General features: G+C 39.4%; 1 protein-coding gene across 2 annotated transcripts in view; it reads left to right on the top strand.

The window, feature by feature from the left end:
* The first annotated feature begins 243 nt into the window (after positions 1–243).
* ATAD2B (ATPase family AAA domain containing 2B) overlaps positions 244–26520 on the top strand; it is a 73823-nt gene continuing 47546 nt past the window's right edge. For both annotated transcript variants that reach the window (XM_058801102.1, XM_058801103.1), the window contains exons 1-10: positions 244–568; positions 15496–15650; positions 17123–17169; positions 18186–18339; positions 20390–20492; positions 21027–21135; positions 22305–22421; positions 23425–23500; positions 25300–25398; positions 26318–26429. In XM_058801102.1, the coding sequence (XP_058657085.1) occupies positions 413–568; positions 15496–15650; positions 17123–17169; positions 18186–18339; positions 20390–20492; positions 21027–21135; positions 22305–22421; positions 23425–23500; positions 25300–25398; positions 26318–26429 (1128 nt within the window). In that variant the 5' untranslated portion in view covers positions 244–412. The remainder of the gene's footprint in view (positions 569–15495; positions 15651–17122; positions 17170–18185; positions 18340–20389; positions 20493–21026; positions 21136–22304; positions 22422–23424; positions 23501–25299; positions 25399–26317; positions 26430–26520) is intronic.

Below are 26520 nucleotides of genomic sequence, written 5' to 3' on the forward strand. Positions count from 1 at the left end.
GCCCCCGGGCCGAGCCGAGCCGGGCCGGGCCCATAGAGCGCGCGGCGCCGGGATAGAACGGCCGCACCGGGGCCGCAGCGCCCCCCGGCGGCGACTGGCGGGGGCGGCGCGGAGCGAGCAGAGAAAGGGAGCAGGGACAGTAATGGCGGCCAGTTAGAGCCGGGCTGAGCCCGAGAGGCGGCGGCGACAGCGGCGGGAGGAGCCGGCGCGGCTCTGGTTGCGTCTCTGCCCGGCAGAGCGGCTTCCCCGGAGGGCTTTTCTTCCTTCCTCCCTCCTCCCCCCTTTCCCCCCTCTCCCTCCCCTTCCCCTCCCTGCCCGAGCCCCCGCCTGTCCGCCCTCCCTCCCTCCTCCCTCCGCGCCGGCGGCGGCGGCGGCGGCGGCGGCGCCCCCCGTGTCCCCCCTCGCCGGGGCCATGGTGAACACCAGGAAGAGCTCTCTGCGCCCCCTGGGCAAAGCGGCGGCCGCGGCGGCCGGGGCCGGCAGCCATTTCATCTCGTCCCGCACCCGCTCTTCTAAGAGGGGCACCAAGGCAGATGCGGCCGGGCTGGAGGAGGCGGCGGCAGCGCGGGTGAGGACCGGGGGCTCCACGGGGGACCGGAGGGAGGGAGGCGGCGAGGCCGGGGAATCGCTGGGGACAGCGCCGCTGGTGCCACGGCGGGGGGGGCTGCGGGCACGGGAGCCGGCGGGGGGCGGGTGCCGAGACGGCTGTCGGAGGGACGGTGGGGCCGGCGGGCAGCCCGCGGCAAGGAAGCACCGCGGAGCCGGCAGGGACGCCGGGGGGCAACTGCGGAGAGCCGCAGTCCCGGTGGGGCCAGCGCCGGCGCGGTGGGGGCCGCTGACAGGGGCGGGGGCGGCGGGGACACAGGCGGCGCAGCGGCCGCGGTGCCGGTGCCCGGCGGGGCCGGCGGCGGGCGGGGGTCCGGCGGGGTCCGGCGGCGCGGGGCTCCCCCTGCGGCCGCGCCCGGCGCTGCCGCCGCCAGACAAAAGTTGGGAGCTGCGCCCGCAGCAACTTCGCAATAAACCTCGGCCCGGTTTGGTTTGTGTATGTGTGTGCTTTTTTTTTTTTTTTTCCCCTTTTCCCTAAATGACCTCGATTCGGCTGGCGGCTGCGACGGGAGGAAGCTGGTGTTCAGCAAAGCCCCCCGCCCCGTTATTTGTGGCACGGAGGGTGTGATTTTTGCCGTCAAGTTTAAGTTGAATGTTTTCTCAGCCGAACTGGCTGTGATTGCTTGGGTTAGACGGGCTAACTGCAAGTTAAATTCTACAGCCCGATTTGGAGAATTAACATTTGGTAAATTGTAATAGAAGAAAGAATTCGGGAGTCTCCTTTCTTCCTTGTCTCTAAACAGCTCTGTTGACAAAACCTGTAATTTTTGTTTTTAATTATCGAAGAATCACAGAATCAATGAGGTTGCAAAAGACCTCTGAGATCATCGAGTCCGACCTATGGCCGATCACCACCTTGTGAACCAGACCATGGCACCGAGTGCCGCATCCAGCCTTTCCTTCAACAGCTCCAGGGCCGGTGCCTCCACCGCCTCCCTGGGCAGCCCGTTCCCAATGTTTAGTGATCCTGTCTGTGAAGAAATTCCTCCCACAGGAGGAATTGTAGGCAGGACTTTTTCTGTGGTTGATGAAACTTCACGTATTGCTTTAAAGGGATCTTTCAATAAAAGCAATAAAAATCAATAAAAGCAACGCAAATATGTAAGTGAAATTTGAGGGTCCCAGTGTTTGACAGTCGTGCACCAACTGACCATGTCCCTGCCATGCAAAGGAGGAAGTCAATCAGCCGATTAGAAAAACAGCAGCAGCAGACAGAGGCATGTCAGAAGGATGTCACCTGGAATTCTCAAAAAACCTTTTACCCCATCTATTTGATCTAAAATATAAAGCAAATACAAATCACTGATATGTATGAGATTGTACCTTCTGTGCTTCTCTTTCAAGTCTTTCATACTTCACAGTTCTTCCCTTCCCCCATCTTACTTTTCCTTGTTCCCTGTTTCTTCCTTGTTTAATTTCAGTGGACTCCTGGGGATGCAGCCCCATAGCTGTAAAAAGCTGTTCTGCTTGTTCTAGTTTGCAGTTTCTGTTTATTCATATCGTGGGTCTTGTGGTTTGTGAAGCAAAGTTTGAAGTAACCCTTACTGGCTTACTTCTCAAGGAGTTTACTGCTGCTTAGAAAACTAGCTTGGGCTTCTTTCCAAGTATTTTTAATTCATAACAGTGGTTTTTTACTACAAATCATTAAAACATTGAAATTATGTTAGTGTCATGGTGTAAGGAAAGGAGATTGTGCAAAATAGTGTAAAATACTATAAACACTTCTCAAGATATTGCCCACACTTCTAAAAGAGCATTTATTCTGAAGTTAAATGTAAATTTTGGTGTATGGGAATGAACTTGTTTCGCTTCAAGTACGTCTCATGTGTTTGAGGTGGATTTTTTCTTCCCTTTTAAGATGTAATTGCCAAATATGAGCAGAGGTTATCCAAGAAGGTTTTTTTTCTTATTTCCTCCATCCAGTGTGTTTTATAAAATATGAATATCTCACTGTATTTTAAAGTTGTTTTTGAACAACTCTTTTTATTCTTCAGATGTAAGTACTGTCAGCAATACAGTGTCTTTCTGAGCTTCTGAATCTTCTTGAAGTAGTGCCAGAGAAGGATCTCAGTGATTAGGACATGAATAAGTATAGCAGTAGGGAGACAAAGCCTTTGCTTTTGGAAATGACTGTCGGGAGACAGATAGTGAGGCTGTGTTCAGAAAGCGTGCTGGGATCGTCTTCTTGCAGTTGTATTTTTTTTCTTCCTTTTTTTTTTTTTTTTTTTTGCAGTTGACTGAAACAGTCTGTCCTTTCTAAATCTTTTGGGTGTCACATCAGGAAACCAGCCTTGCTACCAGCAGTTAATCGGGTTAATGAGCAGCTAGTTTGGAGCTCTGGCAGAGATGGGACACTTCTTGTTTGCAGTGTGTGACTTAATTTTCTTGCATGGAGCTTTTGACCGGGACTCCCTGAGAAATGTTCTTCAGTGGGAATGTTTGCAGCCACCTTTCAGAATGTGTTTTAAAAGATCATCTGTCTGTTCCTTATTAGCAACAAAAACCAAGTTAGTGACCTAATGGCATCCTGTAAGCTGCTGAGTAGACCAGAAAAGGGGATAGGACTTCTCTTCTACCTCTTTTGTATCTATTTCCTTCTTATTTTTTTCCACTTGGCTTTTTCGGATGTACTTTTTTGTGTTGTTTTGGTTTTTTTTCCATTTGTTTGGGTTTCTTGCTTATATTTATAAGGATAGGCTTGACTTTCTCCTTTCCCAAGAACTTAAGTTTCTAGTCTTCTGCTTCAATATTCTGCTGAGTTGTATGTGAATAGTGTCCTTTTTTGTTTGATCTGAATCTGGAGGCAACATTTGTGGGAATGGACTGTAATAATCTAAATGCCTTTATCATGTTCAGTGTATTCCCTCAGTAGTACTCACTCAGCTTGGAGAAAGCAATGACGTCAGGCTTTGAAAAGTAAACTGGTTTGAATTATTGATTGGCGATCACGCAGTCAGTGATGGAGATGAATACGTGTGTGTCTGTCTGCTTACTAGAAGCCAGATTAAAATGAACAAAATCCCTCACTAAATGGATCAAGGAGCCAAGAAGTTTATTGTCTGAGATGATGTCATAGCAGAGTGCATAGGGAGGGTACAGAGGGGAAAAACTGGGCTTTGTTTTCTTCCCGTTTCCAGGACTGATGTTTAGTAGTGCACTGTTCAGTAGATTTTGAAGCTATGCTTACATAAATATATATTCTGTTGTTACACAAATTGTACATATGTGTATAAAAATACTGATTCTTTTCAGCATTAAAATTTGGGAAGTGTTCTAGCTTTATCTTAAAGCATTCTGACAGGAAAAGCTCATCAAAATCTTCTGCAGAGACACAGAATTTTAACACAAGGCTTATAGGTTCAGTGGACTTTGTTCACACTATGAAAAAATTGAGGATCCTGTGACCATAAGTGGTTAAATTTGCACTTTGTGTCTACTGATGTCTGATGTTTTCAGACACTGAGTTGTGATTGCTGGTAACACTTCTTTGGCAACTGAAATGATTTTTCTTAGTCATCTCAAAGCACAAATCAGAAGTGTTGATCAAGAATTTACTGTGTAATAAACACTTAAATCATGTCAGCGTACTAGTTAGACATTTTAGCAATGTATACAAGGTTAGCTTAATTTAATTAGCCAAGAAAGCATTAGCAGTGCCTTAAGAGCTACTTGAGGGCATGGTGATAATCGTAAGGCATGATCCTCGCTAAAAGCAGTGCTGCCAACATTGTTCAAGTTGCGCGGTGCAACCCAGAGCTCTCCATTGTACTTAATCGCCGATGGAGCGATCGGGGGCTGCGGGAGTGACACCGGCACTGCAGCGAGGAAAGGTGCAGAGAAGCAGCGTTTCTGTGCCCTGGGATCCAGTGTGCTTCAGAGTCTCTCACTGTGGTTTCTCAGTCTGTAGCAGTAGAAGTGTTTTCTGATTTCTGGGTGATCATTTCAGCTTTCGTAGCATAAACTTGTTGCTACATTTTACTCTTCGAAAAGCGTTTAATGGTCAGCAGTTGAAAACATAGAAAATGTAAAACTTACTATGATTTCTCTTAAATTACAAGTTTTACACATAACCAGTAGAGCTTTCTAAAAATCAAGTTTGCCCTTATGAAAGACCCTGATTGGCATATTTATTTTCTACATAGTGTCTCACGGTGTTCTGGATGCTCTGGTGTTTAGAATAACACTATAGAAAAAGTTAGATTTTCCTCCTTTGGCTGGATAAATGACACTTGCTGGCCACCTGTGTGCAAAGCTCTTCAAGAAAAAAGCTCCTGTCCAATATCTATGTTTTAAAGAACTGCATTGCCTTTGTGTTCAAGTTTGCAGTAGCATCAGTAAAGGTGCTGAGGCTAATCCTTTTACAGTTCTTTGAAATACATCCTGAAATATAAAGCCTTGTGAAGTTACTCCAAACAATTTAATTTAAAGGAGGATTCCCAGGAAAGCTCATCTTTTTGGTGTGTAATAAAATCTCGGGTTCTTTCTGTTTTAGTGGTCTGCTGCTCTTTTGGGATTTAGCAGGGAAAAATCAGTGTTCTAAAATGAGTCATGCAGGCCATTCCTTGGCTGTATGGTGTTAATACAGCTGTGAGCAGTGGGAAATGGAGCAATTGTTGGAAGCAGTCTTTGTTCAGGATTCTGTCAAGATACCATACAGTTGGCATTTGTGATCCTTTTGTGGTTCTGAAGGGCTGTCCTGAATTTGAATTCTTACGTATCGTGCCAGATCAGTCTGGGCCCCTCTCAGCAGTCAGGACATGTGAAGTGTCCGTGGTTTGTTTTGGGAGGCAGTGGTGCATCCTGTTCAAAGCTGGCTATCCTTGCTGTCACACTGTTCCAGGGCCTTCAAAGGAAGCAATCCAAGGGCTAATCCAGTGGATGGATAAGACCTCCAAAGAGTACTCAGGAAATGGTGTTGATGTTTTGTGTGCTGCATTGCTTCCTCTGAACATTGGGCTTGTCCCAAAGTATTATTAATAAAAGCTGCTTCTCCAACTACTGTCTCTGTTTGAACTTCAAACAGAAGGTTTGACCCACGGCTGTGAGACAGCCCATGACAATTTTGCAAGAGTTGCATACAGCTTGGGGTTATGCAAGATAATTAGCTCAGGTAATTATATTCTGATCACCTCTATCCCCCTGCAGTTTCAGTTGCATGTAGTATGGTTTTGCACATCCTGCCCTAAATTGTTGAATGTTTGCTATGCTGTGGAAGAGTTTTAATTCCAATCTAATGATGCTTTGAATGATTTTTCTGTAAGACTTTATAAAACCCATCTTGAAACAAAGCATGCAGCAAGTAGACATCAATGAGCTGAAGCTTTCATTGCTGTGAATTTTCAATGCTGTGCTGTTTTGTAGCTGTGACCTTTTGAAAGATTGCTGATTGTTTATTAGATGTTTTAGCTCTAATGGATTACTTTTTTTGTGGGTAGTATCACTCATGAACCCATTTATTGCAAAGGGAACTGACAATATGTTTTTATCCTTTTTTTGTGTACACTTCATGCTTTGCTGGTTTTTCAAAACAATTTTTCAGTCTGACTTCACTCTTGAAATATTGTCTTCATTACCTTTGATGGGATTTTCATGGTTTATTTTAACCATTAATTCTGGTTTAAATTGTTCAAGTGTTGGTTTGCATTTATACGTGCTTGGATTCTTTTTCTGAATAAATTTAGTTTCTTTTCGCTTGGTAGTTACTAAAACAGGCAACTTTTTCAACCAGTTGTAAGACAAATGTGTACTCTTTTGTAAGTCTTTTCATTTTGCACTGGCTAGGTGTATGCTGTGATAGTTTCAGCTCCAGCTGGGCTAGTTATGAAGGAGGCAGCTTTAGTTCTCCTACTAGAAATACAGAACTTAGAAATGTCTCCAGGTTCCATAGTTCTTGTAGCCTGTACTGAACTTTCTGGTTTTACCTTTGTGCTTCTAGTAGTGTCTGTTGATGGCCTAACTGATGTAAAGCTTTGACAGAAAGTTTGTGTCCAGTTGCACTTGGAGCAGATGCTTTGGTTTGGTTGTTTTCCTAATGTGGGAAGGGGGCATTTTGCTTTTCTCCAGCCTCCAGTCAGTTCCTTCATTTTAAATGAATAAATAGTTGAGCCAAAACTATTTAAATAACCTGAAATGAAGAAGCTGTTCATTCTCTACATGTGGAAGAGATTACTTGCAGTGAAATTTGTTGCTGTGCTTCAGCAATCCCTCATTTCAAATACTTAATAGCTATCCATTATTATTTCTCTAATGTATCGTTCAGGCTTAAAATTTTGATTTTTTGATGATTTAAATTTCAGTACATTAATCTCACGATTTCTATCACAATTGTATGCAATTTTAATTTTTTTCTCCTTTAAAAATACTGTCTTCAAGTGCATTGCAGCTAGAGGTGCAGAAGTGTTTTTTAATCCCATGTTTTTACCTCACGGAAGGCCACCTTCCTAGTTTCTCTTGCTACAGACACTTTTCTGCTTAGCTTACTGAGTCTATTTCCTGGTCGTGTCCAAACCTTGGGGAGCAGTCTGGTTCAGGGCTTCTCGCTCTATTTTCCTCTTTGCTAGCCTCATTTACATAATTCTACATCTTTATTTAGGTTTATAGTAGTATTGAAGGAGGCTGTGTCCTATAAGCTTTATTTGGGATGTGACTGTTAAGCAGAAACAAGATGGATTTTCGAGGACTGAGGGTAGGAAAAAACATTTGAATGTTTTCATTTTTTCCACATTAGAATTGTAATCATTCTTGATTGTCAATTTATCACATAAATATAATTTCTATTTTAAAAGTCTTTGTTAACAGTCTAGAAACTCACAGAAATGGGTAATGTAGTTCTGACTAAAAATGTGTTGCTTTTATTATTCCTTCAGTGTTGAATAAGGAGGATCAGTGGTTTTAAAAACTTCCCTTAAGTGGATTTACTAGAAATACTTCTAAGTGAGGTGTGGACCCCATACAGCAAGTAGAGAACTCTTCTCAGTGGACTGGCTCTTCTGCAGGTGTGTGATTTCACATGTGCTGCGAGCTGTGAGCTCTGGCTGTGAACTGTGCAGTTGTGAAAACAACAGACTCGCCAATATTAATGCTTGCCAGGCCATTTGATCAGCGGGATCAGGATCACGTTACTGGTCCAGCTGAAACTAATCCTCTTCTCCACATCCCCTGGCTTCCCTTTGCCTCCCCTCCATCCTTCTGATTTGATTATCAGCTGAAATTTCACAGTATCATCCTAATTTTGGTGATGGCACAGAGAAGAGAGGAGCGCTCGTGGTGAAATGCTTGGAGCAGGCTGCTGCTGATGGGAGGATACACCTCAGCTCACTATTTATGGCCTGTGTCACAGCTTGGCAGGGGCTGCTCTGTAGGTCACTCTCCCTTTCATTGGTGAACCAAGTAACCTGTAGGTTGCAAGAGTGTTTTCTGTGTCACACTGAAGCTGTTGACAGGCACTCACTCAGTATGGATGTCAGAAAGCAGGTGTCTTTTTTCTGTAACAGACAGAGGGAATGGTTGCAGGTGTGAAAATCCCTAATTAACAGCGCTTATATTTTTAACTTGTAAACTTTTAGCTTTTCTCAAAAGCTTTCACATTTATTAAATAACCTGAATTCTAGGGTTGAAGGGTTTGAGGAAATAAAATGGAAATCTGTTGAAATAATAAAGCAGATCTTCCTGTGGAAGAAATATGTTTGGGGTTTTCTTAATCTGAACAAATGGTGAAGAATTTATTATTCTGAAAAGGTCTAGATGATGGTATTCTTTGTGTTCTTAGTGGCTATTATTGATGTGAGCATTGTTCACTAAAAAAACCCAAAAACTGAACCTGAATGTTAAAAGGATTCAGATCATCCTGCAATTGAGGCATTCTTTACTATCATTACCACTAATGAAATACATCGTTAATAGTTGTTTATTCCAAGATCATCAAGCACTTAAGCATGAACATTATTTTTCCTTAACACCTGTGGAGAGCCAATGTCTGATAAATGACTGTGTGCAAACAAGTGGAAATTAGAGAACTGCAACCAGAAGATGTGTTCTTTTAAGCTGATGTTTTTTTTCAAGCTGTCAACAAGGTTAATGCATCAGGGCCTTCATGCAACTTGGAGTTCTCACTAAGGTAGTTAATGTGCTCTAATCCAAATACATTTATTTCTCAGCTTCTTGTCATTTGAAGGCTGAGGCAGAATGAATTGGTTTGGAAGGGATGTTGAAGATCATCTCTTCCCAACCCCTTGCCATGGGCAGGGACACCTTCCACTAGACAAGGTTGCTCAGAGCCCCATCCAGTCTGGCCTTGAAGCAAAAGTGCTTTCACACTGGATTTTTAGGACACAAAGGTAGGTGTTCATCCTGCAGCAGTATGTTGTGTACCATCACAAATACAGGGTGCTGCATTATGCTCGACCTCAAGTCCAGTCATGTTCCCTTCTTTCCCCAGACAAGTGTATCAGGTCTTACCTCTTCCCACTAAGCAGTCAGCCCGTTCTCCCCTACGTGAGGGGCTGGAGGCATTTGCCAGGAAAATGTGCATTGGGGTGGGGAAGAGAGGATCTTGTGAGGATGTGTTGGTGCTGGAGAGAGTGGGTAGTGTGGTGTGTCATCCTGAAATTAGGGCATATTGTGGATGTGTAAGGCAAGGTGTGGTACCTGGTTTGAGCATGATCGTGAGAAAGTTTCAGCTACTTGAAATGTTTGTATCAAACATAAGGAGAGTTTTACTCCTTTCCCTCCCCCGCTTTTATTTTTTGTTAGAAAACTCTAAAACAAAATGGTGAACTTAGAAATAGGATTTGAAAGGATTTATTAGATTCTGGTCAGATGACATGATCACATTATAAGAAAATTATTTTGATCTAGTATGTAGAATTTGCAACCAAACAAAACTTAAATCTCAAAGAGATTATGAAGCCTTCTGATTTTTTAAAACTGCTTAGTATGCCTAGCCTTAAAATGCATTAGCTTAATGTTAGCAAAACCTAGCTCTTACCTAACTCTCATCAATAAATCTTAACACAGATCTTTAATGCAATTACATTTTTAGGATATAATGTTTTAATCCATATTTTTTACCTTTGCAGAAACTGGATACACAAAGGAACAAGTGTCTTTTCCAGAATGACTGGACAGACAGCTAGACAATGTTTTTGATATATTTTTTGGTGTTTGAAATGCATTATAGTTTCAGTGAAAGCAAGTTATTTTTAACTGAATAGTTATATGAGGGCAAGGATGAGACATGAGCTTAACTAATTGGGGCACATTTTTTTCATGAATAACTGTTTCAGTTTGGAAAGACAATTTTATCTTTTTATACTGTAGGATATAAAAGTTTATTAAATGCCATAAAGAGCCCTGAGTGTTTCAAATCTTTTGATGGACAGCTTATTTCAAGAACTTTGCAGGAGCTGGTAGGAGAAGAGGCGCACCAGTTTTTTTCACATGTGTTTTTAAGATAAGAATCCGGACTAATAATCTGGGACATCCAAGAAGAAGTGTTGTTAATCAAAAGATGTATTTTAAATTAGAAAATAGAAAGTTAGAAATAACCAGGAGATCTGGATTTAGTTTCTCTAGTGTTACTAAAAATAAGATTGGCATGTCTGAAATTGTTGTCTTTTCAGAGAAGTGGAAGTTACATTTCAATATCAGAAGTTTGGATTTAACTAAAGGTAGAAGCAGAGGTTTTTGAAAACCTGTGGCTGAAACAGATTTTTTGAAAATGTTTATTTCATTATTATTAAGAGAAAGTAACTTTCAGGGTCTTTTGTGCTTATTTAGTGGGTTAAAAAGAAAAGCTATTTATGCATTTAACAGAATGCAGAGAAATAGGATTGGTTAGTTGAACATTGAATGTCAGTGCATTAATTTTGTGTCTTAGACATGGGAAGAGGCCATAGAAAAAAAAAAGTTGCTGCAGTGCTGAAGAGAATGGGTTGAAAAGTTGCCTGAGTGAGGAGCTGTGTGAGCAGTGGTGTGAGTGTTCAGGGTGTGGCAGACACTCAGCAGGGTGTGCCCCACAAACTACAGCGAGGACAGCAAGTTTGACCATGGTGGATAACTCAGATATTCATGTCTGCATGCCTGTGTCTGAGTACAGACGAACCTGTGGCAAACCAGACAGACTTTTTCAGAAATTGCAAGGTGTGGTTGTGGTTTCAATGTTATATCATCTCTTACTTGAGAACTCTGTGAACTTGTGTTCACATGCTTGGAGATGCCAGTGGTAGAGATGGTTTGTACTCATTCTCTGTGTCCAAGACTACTGGATTAGGATTATTTTGGGGTGTTCAGACCAGCAGTTTAAGAAGACTTCTTTGGTTATTCTCTTAGCCAGGAAATTCAACTTAAACAGAAGAAACACCCCCCCCCTTCCCTTCAAAGATGCTATAAGTAATCTTTGTATTTTCACTTGGGAATTACTCAAATGTCATGCTTTAGCCAACTGCTTCCTGTGATACACCTGAAGGCACTGTCAGTGAGTACTGCCCTGCTATGTGTGTTCTTCAGTCTTGCTGAAAGACTGTGCTGGTATAGTTGCTGTTCTAAGAGGATAAATTGAGAAGGAAAAGGCCAGTTTTATTAATGGATTTCTAGTTTGTGTTTTCCAAAACTGAAGTACTCTACATGTTTTAAATAAAACTGTTAGTATCAAATTAGTGTCTTGAAATTTAGGGATGGATAGAGAAGAGACTGCAGGTAATAATGTATAGCAGTGTATTTGTAGCTTGCTCATGGATAGGTATTAAACAGTGTTTCTGTCTTTCTCCTTTTCATACAAAGCAGAGAAAGCATAGAGATAATAGGCAGCTATATATGTTTGCTTGCTTTATTATTTATTTTAACTTTTGTTTCTAGATATATCAGTACCATCGTTCAAGTGCCTTCAGTGAAGGTGTGTTACCAGTTTGCCCCCACTGCCTCTGCCTAAATTGACTCTGAGCTCAGCAGCTGATTTGTGGTATTCATTCAGCTGTCACATTCCATTTTACTTTTGAATCCAAAGATAAGACTGTGTTTTGCCAGTCTAGAGCATGGATGGTATCCTGTTAATGCCAGTTATTTCCTTACTGATTTGTAGCAAGAGTGCTTTCTGTAAGAGGTGGTTCTGGTTGTTCTGGATCACAGCTGGAGTTTGCTGGGTCTCTCTTTTCTGTTGGATTAATGCAGTTGCACCAAATTTTGTTTCTTTCTTGTACCTTCTGACACTATGTAAAGTAATTTTTTGATTTTTCTCTGCTTGCTTTTTCCTTGTTGCTTTGGTATGCTTGAAGGCAATTTCTGACATGATTAAGATTTTATTAATTCATATTCTCTGCATTCTCTCAGCATGTGAGTGTGTTTGCTTCAGTGCCAGTGTTTCATTAGGAGCTTTGAGTGCAGTGCCTTGGTTCCTACTTCTGCAATTGCATTTTTAATTTCTTAATTTTTAAGTTTGATGCTTGTATCATATTTTTCTAGTCCCTGAACATTTTCATGATATCTAATCTGAAGTAATAAGTTTCTGGGTTGAAACTGAAGTGCTATTTTTAATCATTAAAGGTATAAATGGTTTGAGACCCAGTTCCTTGAGGGAGCAAGCTGACTGCTGTGGAATCGTTAGACCTGTTTTGCTATAAATGGGAGGAAGCAGTGGATAGACTGCTCTCTGTAAAGGCTTCCCAAACTGAAATTAATTTTCTTCTTTGTTCTAGCATATCCCAGTTTGGATAATCTCTTGAGTGTTATGAAAACTATATCTGTGTTTTACTGTGGGTAGTGAAGGTTCTGGATAGTAGTCTGATTTCATTCCCCGGAACTTGAATTTTTAAAATTGTCTGTTAACTGGAAAATGGAGCTTGGATTCTTGGTAATGTATTTAAAATTTCAGTGATTTCAACTTTATAGTAGCTTTGTCACTACTTCATGATAAAACATTTTTTGTGTTAGTGCATCTTACACAGCATGTACTCCAATATAGGTTAATATTTGGACTTGAGTATCTTAAGATTTAACTTGGTTTATACTTGCTGAGTTTGTGCATAGAGTTAATATGCAGGCAAGTGAGGCTCAGCTGAAAATAATAGCCTAAACAAAGAATAACCTAATTAAATAACCCCCTTAATTGCTAGTCTGGTTCCTTAGGCAGCTGCAAGGAACTGATCGCTCACGTGATCACACCGACAGCCTGCTTTTCCAGTTTCTGAAGCTATTTGCCAGTATATGTTCATTTGACAGCATTAGAGTTCTCAAAGATACTCAACTTTTATGAATTTTGTGAATATTTGTAGCAGAGGGAGACCTGAAATAGCAGAATTTGTCTCCATTGTCAGTATTTTGTTTTAACTGCAAGCTGACAGGACAAGATCCTAGCTGAACTTAAGACTTGGGACCAGAGGCAAGGCACTGGAGGAAATGCAGAGAAAGGTGATGATAGGGGACTCTGAGGAGTTTGGCTTTTTGCATGAAAAGGGGTAGAGATGGAATACAGGAACCTGTGCATTACTAATTTCACTGCTGGCAAATAGTTTTTATGTTACTGCTTGTAAAGCTTTGTTACATGCTGCTTCATCTTTCCTAGTTTCATTTTCTCTGTCTTGTTTAGCCGGTTTTAAACTGGTTCTGTGGCTTACCTTGAAACTCTGCTTCTATCCTTCACAGGGGAGCTTGTGTAGTTTTGGAAAGTAGTTACTAAGCAGGGTTGTATTTCTCTAAGTTCACAAGTAAACTGATAATAAAGCAGGAAGTATATGCACAAATACTTAGAGTGTTCAGAAGTGAATATGAAAGCTACTAAAATTTTGTACAGAGTTGGTATTTTGTAGTTTCAGAGTGTTATAGAAAACAGCCAGGTGCTGCCCATATATTTTGTAGGGCTGTGCAGGTGTTTTGCATTTAGGAGTGGTGGTAGTTATTATCTTTTGTACTTGTGTGATCCCTCAGTGAAATTATTAAGATCACCAACAAGGTAGGAATTTCACCTAAAAGAAGGAAAGTGAGCTTTTGAAGCTTTAGTGAGCTGGTCTGCTTTATGGATGGCTCAGAGAAACATCAGAAGAAGATCCGAGGAGGTTGGAATGGTGCTGTGTAGTCAGGCCAGGAGTGCATGGGCTCTTCATGTGTCACAGTGATGCTGAGCTGTCTTGTCAAACTGCACCCATACATTTGGATTTCACTTTCTAAATACTGTGCTGTGTTATTCTGTCTTCCTCTCTTAAAAGATAAGCCTTTTTTAAAGTTTTCTGAGTATGTGCCATGTGATGTTGAAGTATCTGGAGTACAAATCAGATTGTTGTTGTTACTAAGCCTGATGAACAAATGGCACTTCTGTGGTTATCTCCTCGTGTTCAAGTAAAACTATCTCTTTGTCATAGTTCAAGTTCTTACTAACAATTCCTGGACCTTAATATTTGAAAATTGGTTCTCTGTTGTTGCAATAAAGGATATTCAGTTTTTGAATCATAGAATGGTTTGGGTTGGAAGGAACCTTAAAGATCATCTAGCTTGAAAACCCTTGCCATGGGCAGGGGCACATTCCACTATCACAGGTTGCTCGAAACCGCATCCAACCTGGCCTTGAACACTTCGGGGATGGGGCAGCCACACTTCTTTGATCACCCTGTGCCAGTGTCTCAACACCCTCACAGGGAAGAATTCCTTCCTAATATCTAACCTAAACTTGTCAACTGTCGGTTTGAAACCATTCCTTGTCCTATCAATACATGCCTTTGTTAAAAGTCCCTTTCCAGCTCTCTTAGAGTCCCTTTAGGTACTGGCAGGTTCTTTAAGATCCCCCTGGAGCCTTCTCCAAGCTGAACAACCCCAATTCTCTCAGCCTGTCTCCACAGCAGAGCTGCTCCAGTCCTTGGATTGTCTTTGTGACTTTCTCTGGACTCGCTCCAACATTCCCATGTCCTTCATATATTGTGGGCCCCCTGGCTGGACACAGGACTCCAGGTGAGATCTCAGGAGTGGGGGCATAGGCAGGGAGAATCCCCTCCCTTGACCTGCTGCCCATTTTGCTGCTTTTGGCACTTTGGCTTTTTGGGCTGCAGGAGCACAATGTGGGGACCTTCTTGTCAAGCAACACCCCCAAGTCTTTCTTTCCTGGGGTGCTCTCCGTCCATTTTCCACCCAACCTGTACTTGTGCTTGGGATGTGCTTGCCGGACCCAGATGCAAGACCTTGCGCTTGGACTTGTTAAACTTTGTGAGGTTTGCCCAGGGTGCCACTGAATGGCATCAAGACTGTTTTGATGAGCTAAAATTTGTAGTTAATAGAATCCTGGTTTTATGTTTTGTTGTGGTAGTTCATATAAATAGAAGCAGATCCTCTAAAGTTTGGTGTCTGTCTATTTTTTGTGTACCTTGCTACTGTCTTAGAGTTTCTGTCTCTGTTACCTTTGATAAATGCAATGGAAAAAAGGCCCCTTTTGGTGTACTGTTTAGGCGCTTTTTAAAAGGTGTTAAGAGTAATGTGGTTAATGTGCATAATGATGTTAATGAACATGTTGGACATCTCCTGGCTATGTGTTGGACAGTTTGATGGGTAGAACAAGGTACTGGAAAACTCTTACAGAAGGAAAATGTTTAAGCATTTTAAATACAAAAACAATATCAGCAGAATAAATCATTGCTGTGGTTTTATCATACATAAAAAACACAATCAGTTATACAAAAAATACTTGTTCAGAAATACAAGAAAACTGTTATAGAAGTTTAATACTTGAAATGAAATATTTTCATAGTTTCTGGTAATGTTTTCAGAATAAACACGTTTAATATTGTACACAAATTGGTCACTGAGAGTTTGACAGACACTTTCCTTTTACTGAGCTCTGAAGTTTACCCTTTTCTGTAAGGATATCTGCAAATGAGCCAAGTAAGTATGATCTGATGCTTTTTTTCTTTTCAGAAAGATGAAGGTAGTGATGCTAGTTTGAGTGATAGCCACATATCTCCTCCTGCTAAACGTACCTCAAAACATGCTGATCCTGTGGGCAAAGACAAATCAAAATCACGCGGTACTGGGCAGAGAGAGGAATGGAGCATCTCAACTGGACAGTCCAGGTAATTGGTGCCAAAAGAAGAAGGAACTTATACCAATTTTTTTCTGTGTTGTTATCCCATTTATGCTAGTTCTGTAGTCAGCTGCAGCTCAGGAGTGTACTTTTGAAACATGTTATTTTTACAAAATTTTCTTCATTTTAAGACTCCAGGAATGTGGATTGCATCAATTGTCTCATCTGTGTTTCCTTTCTGTGCATATTTGTACAAAAAATAGAAAGTAATTTTATTTGAGATGCAGTCTGAATTTTGGATTCTTGATGCATCCAAATTTAGTAATGTAATTGGTATTTTTATGTACTCAAGCTATAAGAAGACATGATATTTTAATAAGGGAATCAGTGTTACCATCTTTAGGGAATGGGTAACAGTCAAGTTTATTTCTATTGTTCTTCAGCCTAATAAGTAAATTTTACTGAATATAGCCTCAGTCTTGCCACATTTTTGTAACTTGGAGCAGAAGTAATTAATTTTATTTTATAAACGATTTCATAGTATTTTACAAAGCATTCTTGTATTCATAAAGTTCCTCACATGGTTACAGGTAACTATGAGACAATGTACACAGTATGTTCCTGATCCATGAACTTTCAGTTAATACTGATTATTTTGCAGATATGTATTTCATATTTGTGTACATGTCAAAATCATTCTTGAAATGATTTGTATGTAAGAGTGACTGTAAGTCACTACTCCACTTTTGACTGCTAGGATGAAATTTGCTTAAAAGCTGTGTAAATCTCAAGATAGATTTACCTCTTCTTATTCTTATTTTTCTCTTTTAAAACAGAATGAATTAAATCTAGCATATTATTGTGCCATGGTAATTGGGAATGTATTGAAACTTGTGCACCTTCCGTTTCTTTTGTTTCTAAGAGTAGACTTGTACTGGAGCTCCTAGAAATGTCAATATACAAAAAGAAGTATTTAATGCAGCTGGGAGAATTTAGATAGTTATGTCAAATGAAATTTGACCAGGGTACTGAAAATCATATTGTTGCTCATTTAGAACCCACTGCAGTGTGTCTTTGCATCTGAAGTTTTATGTTGGTTCTGCCAAAATCCAAAGCACTGTGCTTAACAGAGATCTTCAGTCACTAAGACTTTTCCCAAAAGTTCTGTTACTTCTACTGGTTTATCCAAAGTGTTGGAATGATGGTTGCCTTTGGAGAGCTATACCAAGGTTCAGTTCTGAAATTTAAGGAGAGAGTTAACAGCATAAGGGCATGAAGAAGGATTAGGGAGATTAATCAAAGAGGTGCTTTGACCGTTGTGGGGATTCGTACAATTGGTATTGAGCAGTTTTGTCCTTACTAAGGTGTTGGGCATGAAGTAGACTCTTCCAAGGCTTTGTCTTGGAGAGGTTTTGAAATCAGAGTATCACAGAGCATTTTACAGTCAAAGTTCTGTTTTCACTGTGCCTTTTGCTTGGCTAAAGAATGTTAACATTATTTGTATGTCTGATTGTCCCATAGGCTAACTTCTCAGCCTGGTGCTACACTACCAAATGGACGTAGCTTATGTAAGTAAATTATAGCAAAGCTTTTTGTATCAGCTTTTGCATTAAATAGTTTTATGTCAATGATATTCAGTGGCATATGTTTTTGATAACTTTACTGATTCCTTTGACCATTTTGACCAGAAAAGTTGCTGCTCAGTTTTTTCCTGTTGCCATCTTGGATACTCTCTGTGGATATGGGGAACATTTTTAGATGAAAATCCATTTCTCTTCTCAATTCAGACCTCTTGGCCATGATCTTGATGTTTTCCTTAATTCCCAAATTACTGTTATGAGCTAATTTTGGCCTTCCTCTCTCAGTTGGTCTCTTTAATTTACTTAGTCTCTTTGCTCATCTGAAATTTGGCCTTCTGTGGTTCTTAACATTACTTAACTCTATTGCTTTAGAGAGACCTGCCTTGTCTGCAGCTCCTGCTACCTTGAACAGTCTTCTTAAAAGCTTGTACCCTACAAACTTGCCATTTCATTGCTTATCTCAGCTAAAACCACTTTGTCTTTTGTGTCCCTTTTTCATCAGTTCTGTCTTGTTTAATTTTGTGTTGACTCTATGTAAAGTGTTATTTCATTAGGCATAATTGGTATTTTATTATTTATTGTGGTGCCTAAGGAACAATTAGCAGTGGGATCTCTTTGTTTGGCACTGTACAGAGTAGCTGGTATAGATTTGCTTGTGAAGTCAGTGTATTGTATCTGGTGTTTTGATACTATATTTGAAAGACTAAGAATTGAAACTGTGGGCCAAGTGTGCATTTTAGTATTGATGTTAACTTAAAAATATTGAATGCTTAATTGAATGCCAAATTTTCATAATAAAATAAAATTATCATCTAAGGAAACAAGCTTGAATATGCAGAAGTAACTTTTAAAATAACTTTGATAGGAATTAAATACAGTTCTTTAGTTCATACTATGCTTAATAATTTTTGGTTTATTGTCCTTGCTAAGTATTCTCTTATTAATTCTTGTTTGTGAAAATGTTGTTTCCTGCATTTTGAAGTAGTAATACAAATTTCTCTTAGCTCTCAAAAGCCACCCCCTTCGAGGGGAAAAAAAGGGAGATGGGGACCATGCTTGCATAAACGGAGATATAGAAGTCAGAAAAAGTTGTCGGTCCAGGAAAAACAGATTTGAAACTTTGAATCAGAGTTTATTGTTTGATCAGCTAGTAAACAGGTATGTGGGGATACTACAGTTGTATTCACAAAGCACCTTAATGATTTTTTTAAATTAGAAACCCCTGTGTTCCAGTGCCATGTCTGTGTTTTACTGTGGGGATGCACTGAGACAAGCTAGACTGTGGTTTGAGTTACAGCTGGGTCTGTGCTGTGATTGCCATGGTGTCCATGCTCTAAATGCAGAGCAGCTTCCCAGGCTTTCATTGAGGAGTAAGTTACTCTGTCCTTACACATGGATAAAACTGTGTGTTGGCAGTTACTGCAGAGTGCCTGACGGGCTGTAAATCCACACCCTAGTTTGTTTCTTGGTAACCTGTTTATGTAGTGATACCTTAAATGTCATGTAAATTGGTGATTAGCAGCGGTGCTTGGAAGCATTCTAGATTTTGCTTGTATGATTTGATCATAAAATATCAAAAGTTTGTAACTTTCTTTTGTTTTTGTTTTTTACCATTTGTTAATAATTCACATAGGGTGGGTGTCACTTTTTGACATTTACTGTGCAGACAAAGTAGGTCAGGGAGCACGGTCTGGTCTGAGCATAGGAATGGGAGCCAGAAATGCTTTTTCTGAACTATTTTTTCTCTCTAGCCCTGGGCAGGTCATTTAATATGTCCTGATCTTCCCACCTGTAAAACAGGTTTTAGCAGTCACATCTCTGAAAGACTGCTTTCTCCAGAGCTGGAAAATGATGTAAACATTTAATTGTCAAGTATGATCTTTATTTTTAAATGTATTCTGTTGAATCTTTTATTAATTTAATTTTTTTTCCGAGTTACTCAGTAACTACTTGGTATCAGTGTGCAAACTTATATTGAGTTACATTTATTTTTCTAGTTGCAATTGAATCTTCCTCTCCTCATCAACAGTAGGGAAAAGCCTACCATGAAGTTGTAATTTGATAAGATCATGGTACTGAAGTCTGTATATGAGCTTTTACTTATAACAGTGTGTCCCATAACCATTGGAGGTTTTTAAGAACAGGTTTGACAAAAGTCTGTCGGGAATGATTTAGGCATTCTGTAGTGTGCTCTTGCCTGGCAGAGCACATTGACTTTTCCAGGTCCCTTCCAACCCTATTTTCTTTGGTAGCAAACTGCAGCATGATTTTACTTGAAATGGTTCTGTCACTCATCACAGATATTTTGGAAGAATTATTTAAAATGGAGAGGAGCTCTCATAATGAAAGTGTGGCCTTACTGACTTACATCACCAGAACTTCCACTGTCTTCCTTTTAGGCAGTCTTTGACTGTTTAGATTTACTTTTAAACACCTTGAAAAAAAGGAAATGGAGGTTTCTGTCTTCGTACAAATATTATGCAAATATAGCAGAATTCCAGTTAAAAGCTACTCTAATCACCATGGAGAGCAGTAATATAGTCTTCAGGACAGGTGGCCAAATAATTGACTTGGCCTGGCTAATACTGTGCTGTTCTCTTCTTTAGCAGTGAAGCATCTTGGCCAGGGTTATCACTTACATACCACTGCTGTTTTGACAGCTGTTTACAAATACTCCAGATAATGAAAATGCTAACTAAATAGTAGATGGGAAATGATCGTGAGGTCAAATACTGAATGATGAGATTCTAGATGTTACTGATTTAATAAAAATCCTATATGTTCTAAAGTCTCTTTGAGGCCAGGGTAAGAAACTGTAAAGCTTATGGGGTGGAGGCATTAATTGCATTCCCATTATTATAATTATATAGATGAAAATCTTTACTTTCTTATTTTTCAAATTTAATCTTGCCTGACACCTAATCTAATGTCTCAGCAGTTGCAGATTTATATGCTACAATTTATACTGAGCCAAATTATTTTTAAAAGTTTGTTAAAATACTACTCTCTAATTTGAACTCCAGACTTAAATAGCATCAGCATTTTTTCTTTTACATACTTACTAGTTTATATTCTTTCAATTTTGTTATGGTTAGGTTTGTAGTTAATTGATAGACAACTTAAGATGTTGAATGCTATGTCCAAAGTTCTGCATGGCATTGTTTAAAGGCTGATTTTTTGTGTGTGTTAACTGTTGCATATATTTTAGTACGGCTGAAGCTGTCCTGCAGGAAATGGATAATATTAACATCAGGAGGAACAGGCGATCTGGGGAGGTGGAACGGCTGCGGATGTGGACAGATACTGAATTTGTAAGTGCAGAGTTTCTGAGATCTTGGATAAAAGTCATATCAAGGCAGAGCATGTTTTTTTTTGCAAACACCATACATTTATCCATAGCTCTGTCTAATGGTTTATGATTTTCTTTGATGGATAACATGAAAAAAACATGATAAACTAAAATTCAGAACTTAATTAGCAGATATACACTACATTGTTTCCTTTATTGATAAATTCATTGTCGTGCTCTCCTGATGTGCTGTGGTGGTTCTTTGGTTTGAAGCATACTCTGGTAGCCTGGAAGCAGCAGGACCAGGGACTATCATCTGCTTTTTTCATGAAAACTTGATACTGATGTTACTTTGTATTAGGTGGACTAGGTACTGTCTCAGAGATTTACTTTAGCATCTATTATATAAGACTGCTTTTGTAGTCTACCTATGGAGAGCTCTGCTGGAAAAACACTTGAGAACTAGAGATTGTGTAGAGCATTATTTACTGCACTGGGACTAATACTCAGTGACGTGGGACACTACTGATGGAAGTGCATGTGAATTTTATTCCAGGAAAACATGGATATGTATTCTCGAGTGAAAAGAAGGAGGAAGTCACTGAGGAGAAATAGCTATGGAATTCAGAACCACCATGAAGTGTCCACAGAAGGGGAAGAAGAAGGTAGGGATTGTAAAAAATAGTGGAGGTTTGTCCAAAATACTTATAGAACAAAGTAATCCTTCCCATAAGATAGTAATATATTGCACTTCAGAAAGCAGAAAAAAGCCTGGTTTCTAAATGTTTGTATAGTAAATTTCCTTCCTTCTGTTTTTCTTAATACTAAGTAATTGGAGCTTTCCTTCCATTCCATGTAACAGTCCTCTGGTGGAAATCAGGGTTTGATGAGTGTAGTCTACAACTATGTGCGTTCTAACTGACTTGGTGTTTCTCATTTGCTGCGTGGCAATTACCAGAAAGAATTTGTAATAGTTAGGCCTGCATCCTTCCTTTGGGGTAAGGTATTAATTAAAGTCTCCTTTCTGTCCACTGACATTTTAGGAGGCTTGTAGGTGCACAACTGTATTTGAAATTCTACTTTGCTTTAAAAATTTGAATGAAACTGGTCAGTGGGTTCAAAAATTACCAGGAAAGAAGGGATTGTGCCTAACTTTGATTGCCTGATCAGCATCATGCTTGGGCTCCTTAAAAAATCCTGTTTAAACTTCAGGCATCCGTACAGGTTTCAGCATACTGCATCTCAATTTTTAATTAAAACTGCTGTGGAAGGTATGGTTTGTCCCAATGAATAAGAATACAGTCCTAGTTCTGAGATCCATGGATGGAAGTTCTGATCCTGTTAACAGATGTACCTATGTTGTGCCTTTACACACAAAGTATATAAAGTGTATTTCTGTGTTCTTGGCTTTGTTTAAAAATGATGTGAATCATAAAGTTGTACTTATTTTCATGCTGTGTCAAATATTTGATTTATTGAGGCTCCTATGGGAAAAGAGATGAAAGGAATTATCCTTAATTTGAAGGATAGTTATTGAAGGAAAAATACAGTGGATAGAAGTGATATTTGAAGTATTTTACGACTAAAACTGTTTTGACTGCATTTATTTTTCTTTCTTTTGCCTTTCCAGAGTCTTGTGTAAAAAACTAGAAGGACGTTTGACAATGTGCTGTAGATTTATCATGACCTTCAAAATTTCCGCTGATTTGACAATTAGTGTTAATTAATAAATGGGCAGTAATTCTCAGTGACTATTAAAAAGTTAATTTTTTAGGATGAAGGTAGCTTTGACATGAAGTGGAAGTGTTCTGAAAATATTTTTACCCCCCAACAGAGTCTCAGGAAGAAGATGGAGATATAGAAGTAGAAGAAGCTGAGGGGGAAGAAAATGATCGGCCATATAATCTCAGACAGAGAAAAACTGTTGAGAGATACCAGGCCCCTCCAATAGGTGAGGAACCTGACAGTGCTTGACCTGCAGGAGTACCGTGGATGTGGGGAGGGAATAGTTGGATGGCTGTTTCTCACCCCTGACAGAGTAACAGGGATGCAGCGCTGTGTGATTTCCACCCTGGCCTGTTGTGGTTCACCATGTGGATGGGACTGCTGAGACACAGTCTGTCAGTTTGTCAGTGGTGGTGGCATTGCTGCCTCATTGAACTCTGCAAATATCACCCTGTGCTGGCCTCAGGGCTGGGGGTGCTTGGGGTTTAGGTCAAGAAATACTTGGAAGAAAACAATATAATAAATTAGGTGATTCCATAGAAAAAATAGTTACTGTTATGCCTGCTTCTCTTCTTGAGTGGTAAGCCTAATTCATAACCGTGCATAAATGGCATACCAGCAGTTATCACAAATGAGAAATCTCAGGTATTTCAGTGTTCATATGCCTGGCAGCTTCAGGGCTGACAAAAAGCATGTTATTCAGGTCATAGCCCAAATGCCTCTTATGACAGGCTTGGGGCATCAACCACTTCTTTGGAAGCCTTTTGCAGTGTTGGACCACCCTCTCAGTAAAGAAATGCTTCTTCCTGTTAAGTTGGAGTTTTCCCTAGTGCAGCTTTGAACCATTTCTGCAAGTCAGAGGATCACAGAGTATGATTTCTTTGATAAAGAACTGCTGTGGTTAATTTGTTCAGAGAAATTTCAAGACATCCCATATTATCAGCTCTGAAGAGGTTTCAATGTCCTGCAAATAAAATTATAGTGCCCTGGTTGAATTACATTCTGTGCCATCACAGACACTGCTCTAGTAATTTGGGGAGGGTGAGAATGAAATTCCTGTGCCTGCATCAAGCCAAGTATGGTCATAGTGACAAAGCCCCCTGCCCAATTCTTTCTTTAATTTATGCTTTTAGAGAAACAATGATAACCTTATTGATGAAAATTGATAATCCAGCACTTCTGTGCTGCATTAAGGTTAGTTTGTTATTCTTTTGTAATTGATGTTACAGTGCCAGCTCATCAAAAAAAGAGAGAAAATACGCTGTTCGATATTCACAGATCTCCTGCAAGAAGAAGCCATATCAGGTAAATGTCAGTCTTCTGGTGTGTAATTGTTTGCTTTCCTTTGGTACATTTTTGGTAGCTTTTGATTTTCAAACCATTCTTGAGTTAGTTGCACAGTTCATTCACACATGTGAGTGGCTCTTGAATTGTATCCTGGATTCAGATCCTGATCAGCATCCAGACAGGGGTGTCATGGCACTGTATAAACCTACTAGAAGCTTTGTGCTACACAGAATGGAACAGGTGTGCTGCAAGCACTGGAAAGAGTTCTGCATGGCACACTGTAGCTTTCTCTATAAGGCTATATATTGAATATTTAAATCCAATGCATCAGTTTAACAAATATCCCTTTTCTGTTCTATAAAACTGAGCAAAGCAGGTTAATGTTTTTTGTTTTCTTTCTGTTCAAATTTCATGCAAGAATTTTCAACAATTTAATAAAATATTTAGCAAGCATAATTTTTGACTCTTATGTTGTGTGTCAGAGAAGTCTGGAATGTATCAAGTTGTCTTGGAAACTGTCAGTAGGCTTTATGTAACAAAACAGATGAGATTACAGCTTAAAACATTTTTTAAAAAATAAACTTACTCAAAGCTTCAAAAAGACAAATCTGTCCATGAGCAGAATCCAAGTAAATGAATACTAGTCATAGCTGAAACTCTTGTCTTATTGCTCAATTTCATGGCATAGTGAAAATATATAAAGTAAATAAAGTAATAGCTGAATCTTAGGATTCTAAAGTTTCTCTGTAATACAGATAAGAGTTGGTGGTTTGATTTTTTTCCTTGAAGAGCATATCACATTTTTTGGGTAATATCTGGATTTGTACTTGTACTTACTATTCATATGTGAAGAGTGTGAAAGTTATTATCCCTTTGGTTTTAGCCTGCTCATTACTTGGCCCTCATTTTATCCCTTCTTGTCATAAGAAATCTTCCCAATTGCTTGATATTCTCTTTGATATATTTTGAAATGTATCTCATTTTTGGTCAATGAACAGTAAAATTGATAGACCATGTTATCCATTGGCAAAAAACAGTTAATTCAGTGCACTATCATGTTCATACAAATAATGCAGCTTTCCATATTCACTTAAAATCCAAGAGTTTTTACTATTAACCAACTTCTTCACGCAAAAGTTCTTGAGTATTTCAACCAATACCAAATTCAATGCTTTTTTGTACAGAAGATTTAATGTACATTCTCTAGTATTTCTGAAATACTCCTTTTTGTGAAATACTGTGATACTAAAATAAGAAATGGTTCATTGAGACTTGGGATAGTAATTTTACTTGGATTCAGATTAGAAGTAAAGGTATTTTGAGAGCCTGTTCTGCTATTCAGAATTAATAACCTCGTAAAAAGAGATTATATACTTTGAGAAGTATGGATTTTTTTCAAAGAATATGTAAAGGAAGCATCAAACTGAGTAAGGAGACTTCGGTATGTTTGTTATGTTAGAGGTGGCTAAAGTAGTTGGAAATTTTCTTAAGTACAATCGCAGCTTATTGACTGAATATTCAAATCACATTGCTGAGGTAGCATGGACTGGACCACACATTTTATAGGGCTCGGCTGTTCTAATAATGTTCATGTTGAATTCACATAATCGCTGTGGCAGTAAGAGCTATTGTTTCCCTCTCAGATTATTTTGATACTTGATGATACTACATTATTTGATGAAGCTAGAATTTGCATACATCTCTAACCTGAACAATACTGTACTTAGCATTTCAGTTTCATTTTTATAGAAGGACCAAAACATGCCATTCCACTGCAAAAAAGACTGAGTTTTCTGTTTGTTTTGCCACTTCAATAGGAGAAAGAAGCACGCCATTCACAGCAGTGATACAACCTCTTCAGATGAAGAACGTTTTGAAAGAAGAAAATCTAAAAGCATAGCCAGAGCAAGAAATAGGTATCAAAACATCCTTGGTCTTTAGAATTGTTTGATCTTATTATTTATGAGAAAACAAGCAAAACTACTTTATAATGTTTTATGAGTTCTGCAGACTTTTGATTCTGCTGGTAATTACCTGCAGATGTGGTTTAGGAGGAGTGATGGTTATATATCAATTCAGGTTTTGGAGTCTTATGAGTAGGTACTTAATGATAGTGATAAAAAGATGGAAATATAAGAGTAGCAGTTTGATTCAGTTGGGTTATAAAAATCAACTCCTCTTGGTTAAAATTGGTGTAACTTGGTCCTAATTAATTCAGTTGTACTCTCAGCTCTTCACTCGTCCTGTTGTGTAAGAGTTCATGCATTCTAAACACCTAATGCACTTTTTTTTGACCTTACATGTATTTAGCAGATCTTCCATCTAAAAATGGAAGATCTATAAGTAAATTTGTTCACTCATACTAGGTAGGAAAATTCTGCAGGAAAAAAGTTCCCTCATCTTTTTTCCATCTCTTCCTGTCCGCCACGTTGTTCCCTTTCCATTGCAAGGAATTCAAGCAACGTACAATGACCAGAAGTGTAATTCTGAGTGTAACCTGTCTCTTACTAGTTCCTTTCTTCCTCCCTTTAACTATGTGTTGGCCTGATGTAGTATCTGTGTAGGGGCTTAAAGGAAGCAAATATTGTTTCTTCTCTGTTCAATCAAAATAATCTATCCAGCCTAGTTCTTCAGATTGAAATATGTGTATGGATGCATAAATATTAAGGAACTTCCAGATATATAGCCATAGTTACCACAAAAAAAGAAGATTAGTTTTGTTTACCAGTCTGTGAAGGTTATCTCTTTATGTAGTAAAAGGCATTTAATCTCTTGTTTCTTTACCTCCAAGCAATGAAAGCAGTATTTATTTGGTGTTTGTTTATTGTTGAACAGGTGCCTGCCTCTAAACTTCCGAGCAGAAGACTTAGCTAGTGGAATCCTTCGGGAACGTGTGAAAGTTGGGGCGAGTTTGGCTGATGTTGACCCAATGATTGTTGATAAATCGGTAGGTTTTGTTAGAGCTTTTTATCTTCCTTCCCTGAATTATGCATAAGCAGAATTCTCCACAGCCTTTTATTGATGTTGAAGTAAATTCA

The sequence above is a fragment of the Ammospiza caudacuta genome, chromosome 3 (assembly GCF_027887145.1).
Source record: "Ammospiza caudacuta isolate bAmmCau1 chromosome 3, bAmmCau1.pri, whole genome shotgun sequence".
NCBI lineage: Eukaryota > Metazoa > Chordata > Aves > Passeriformes > Passerellidae > Ammospiza > Ammospiza caudacuta.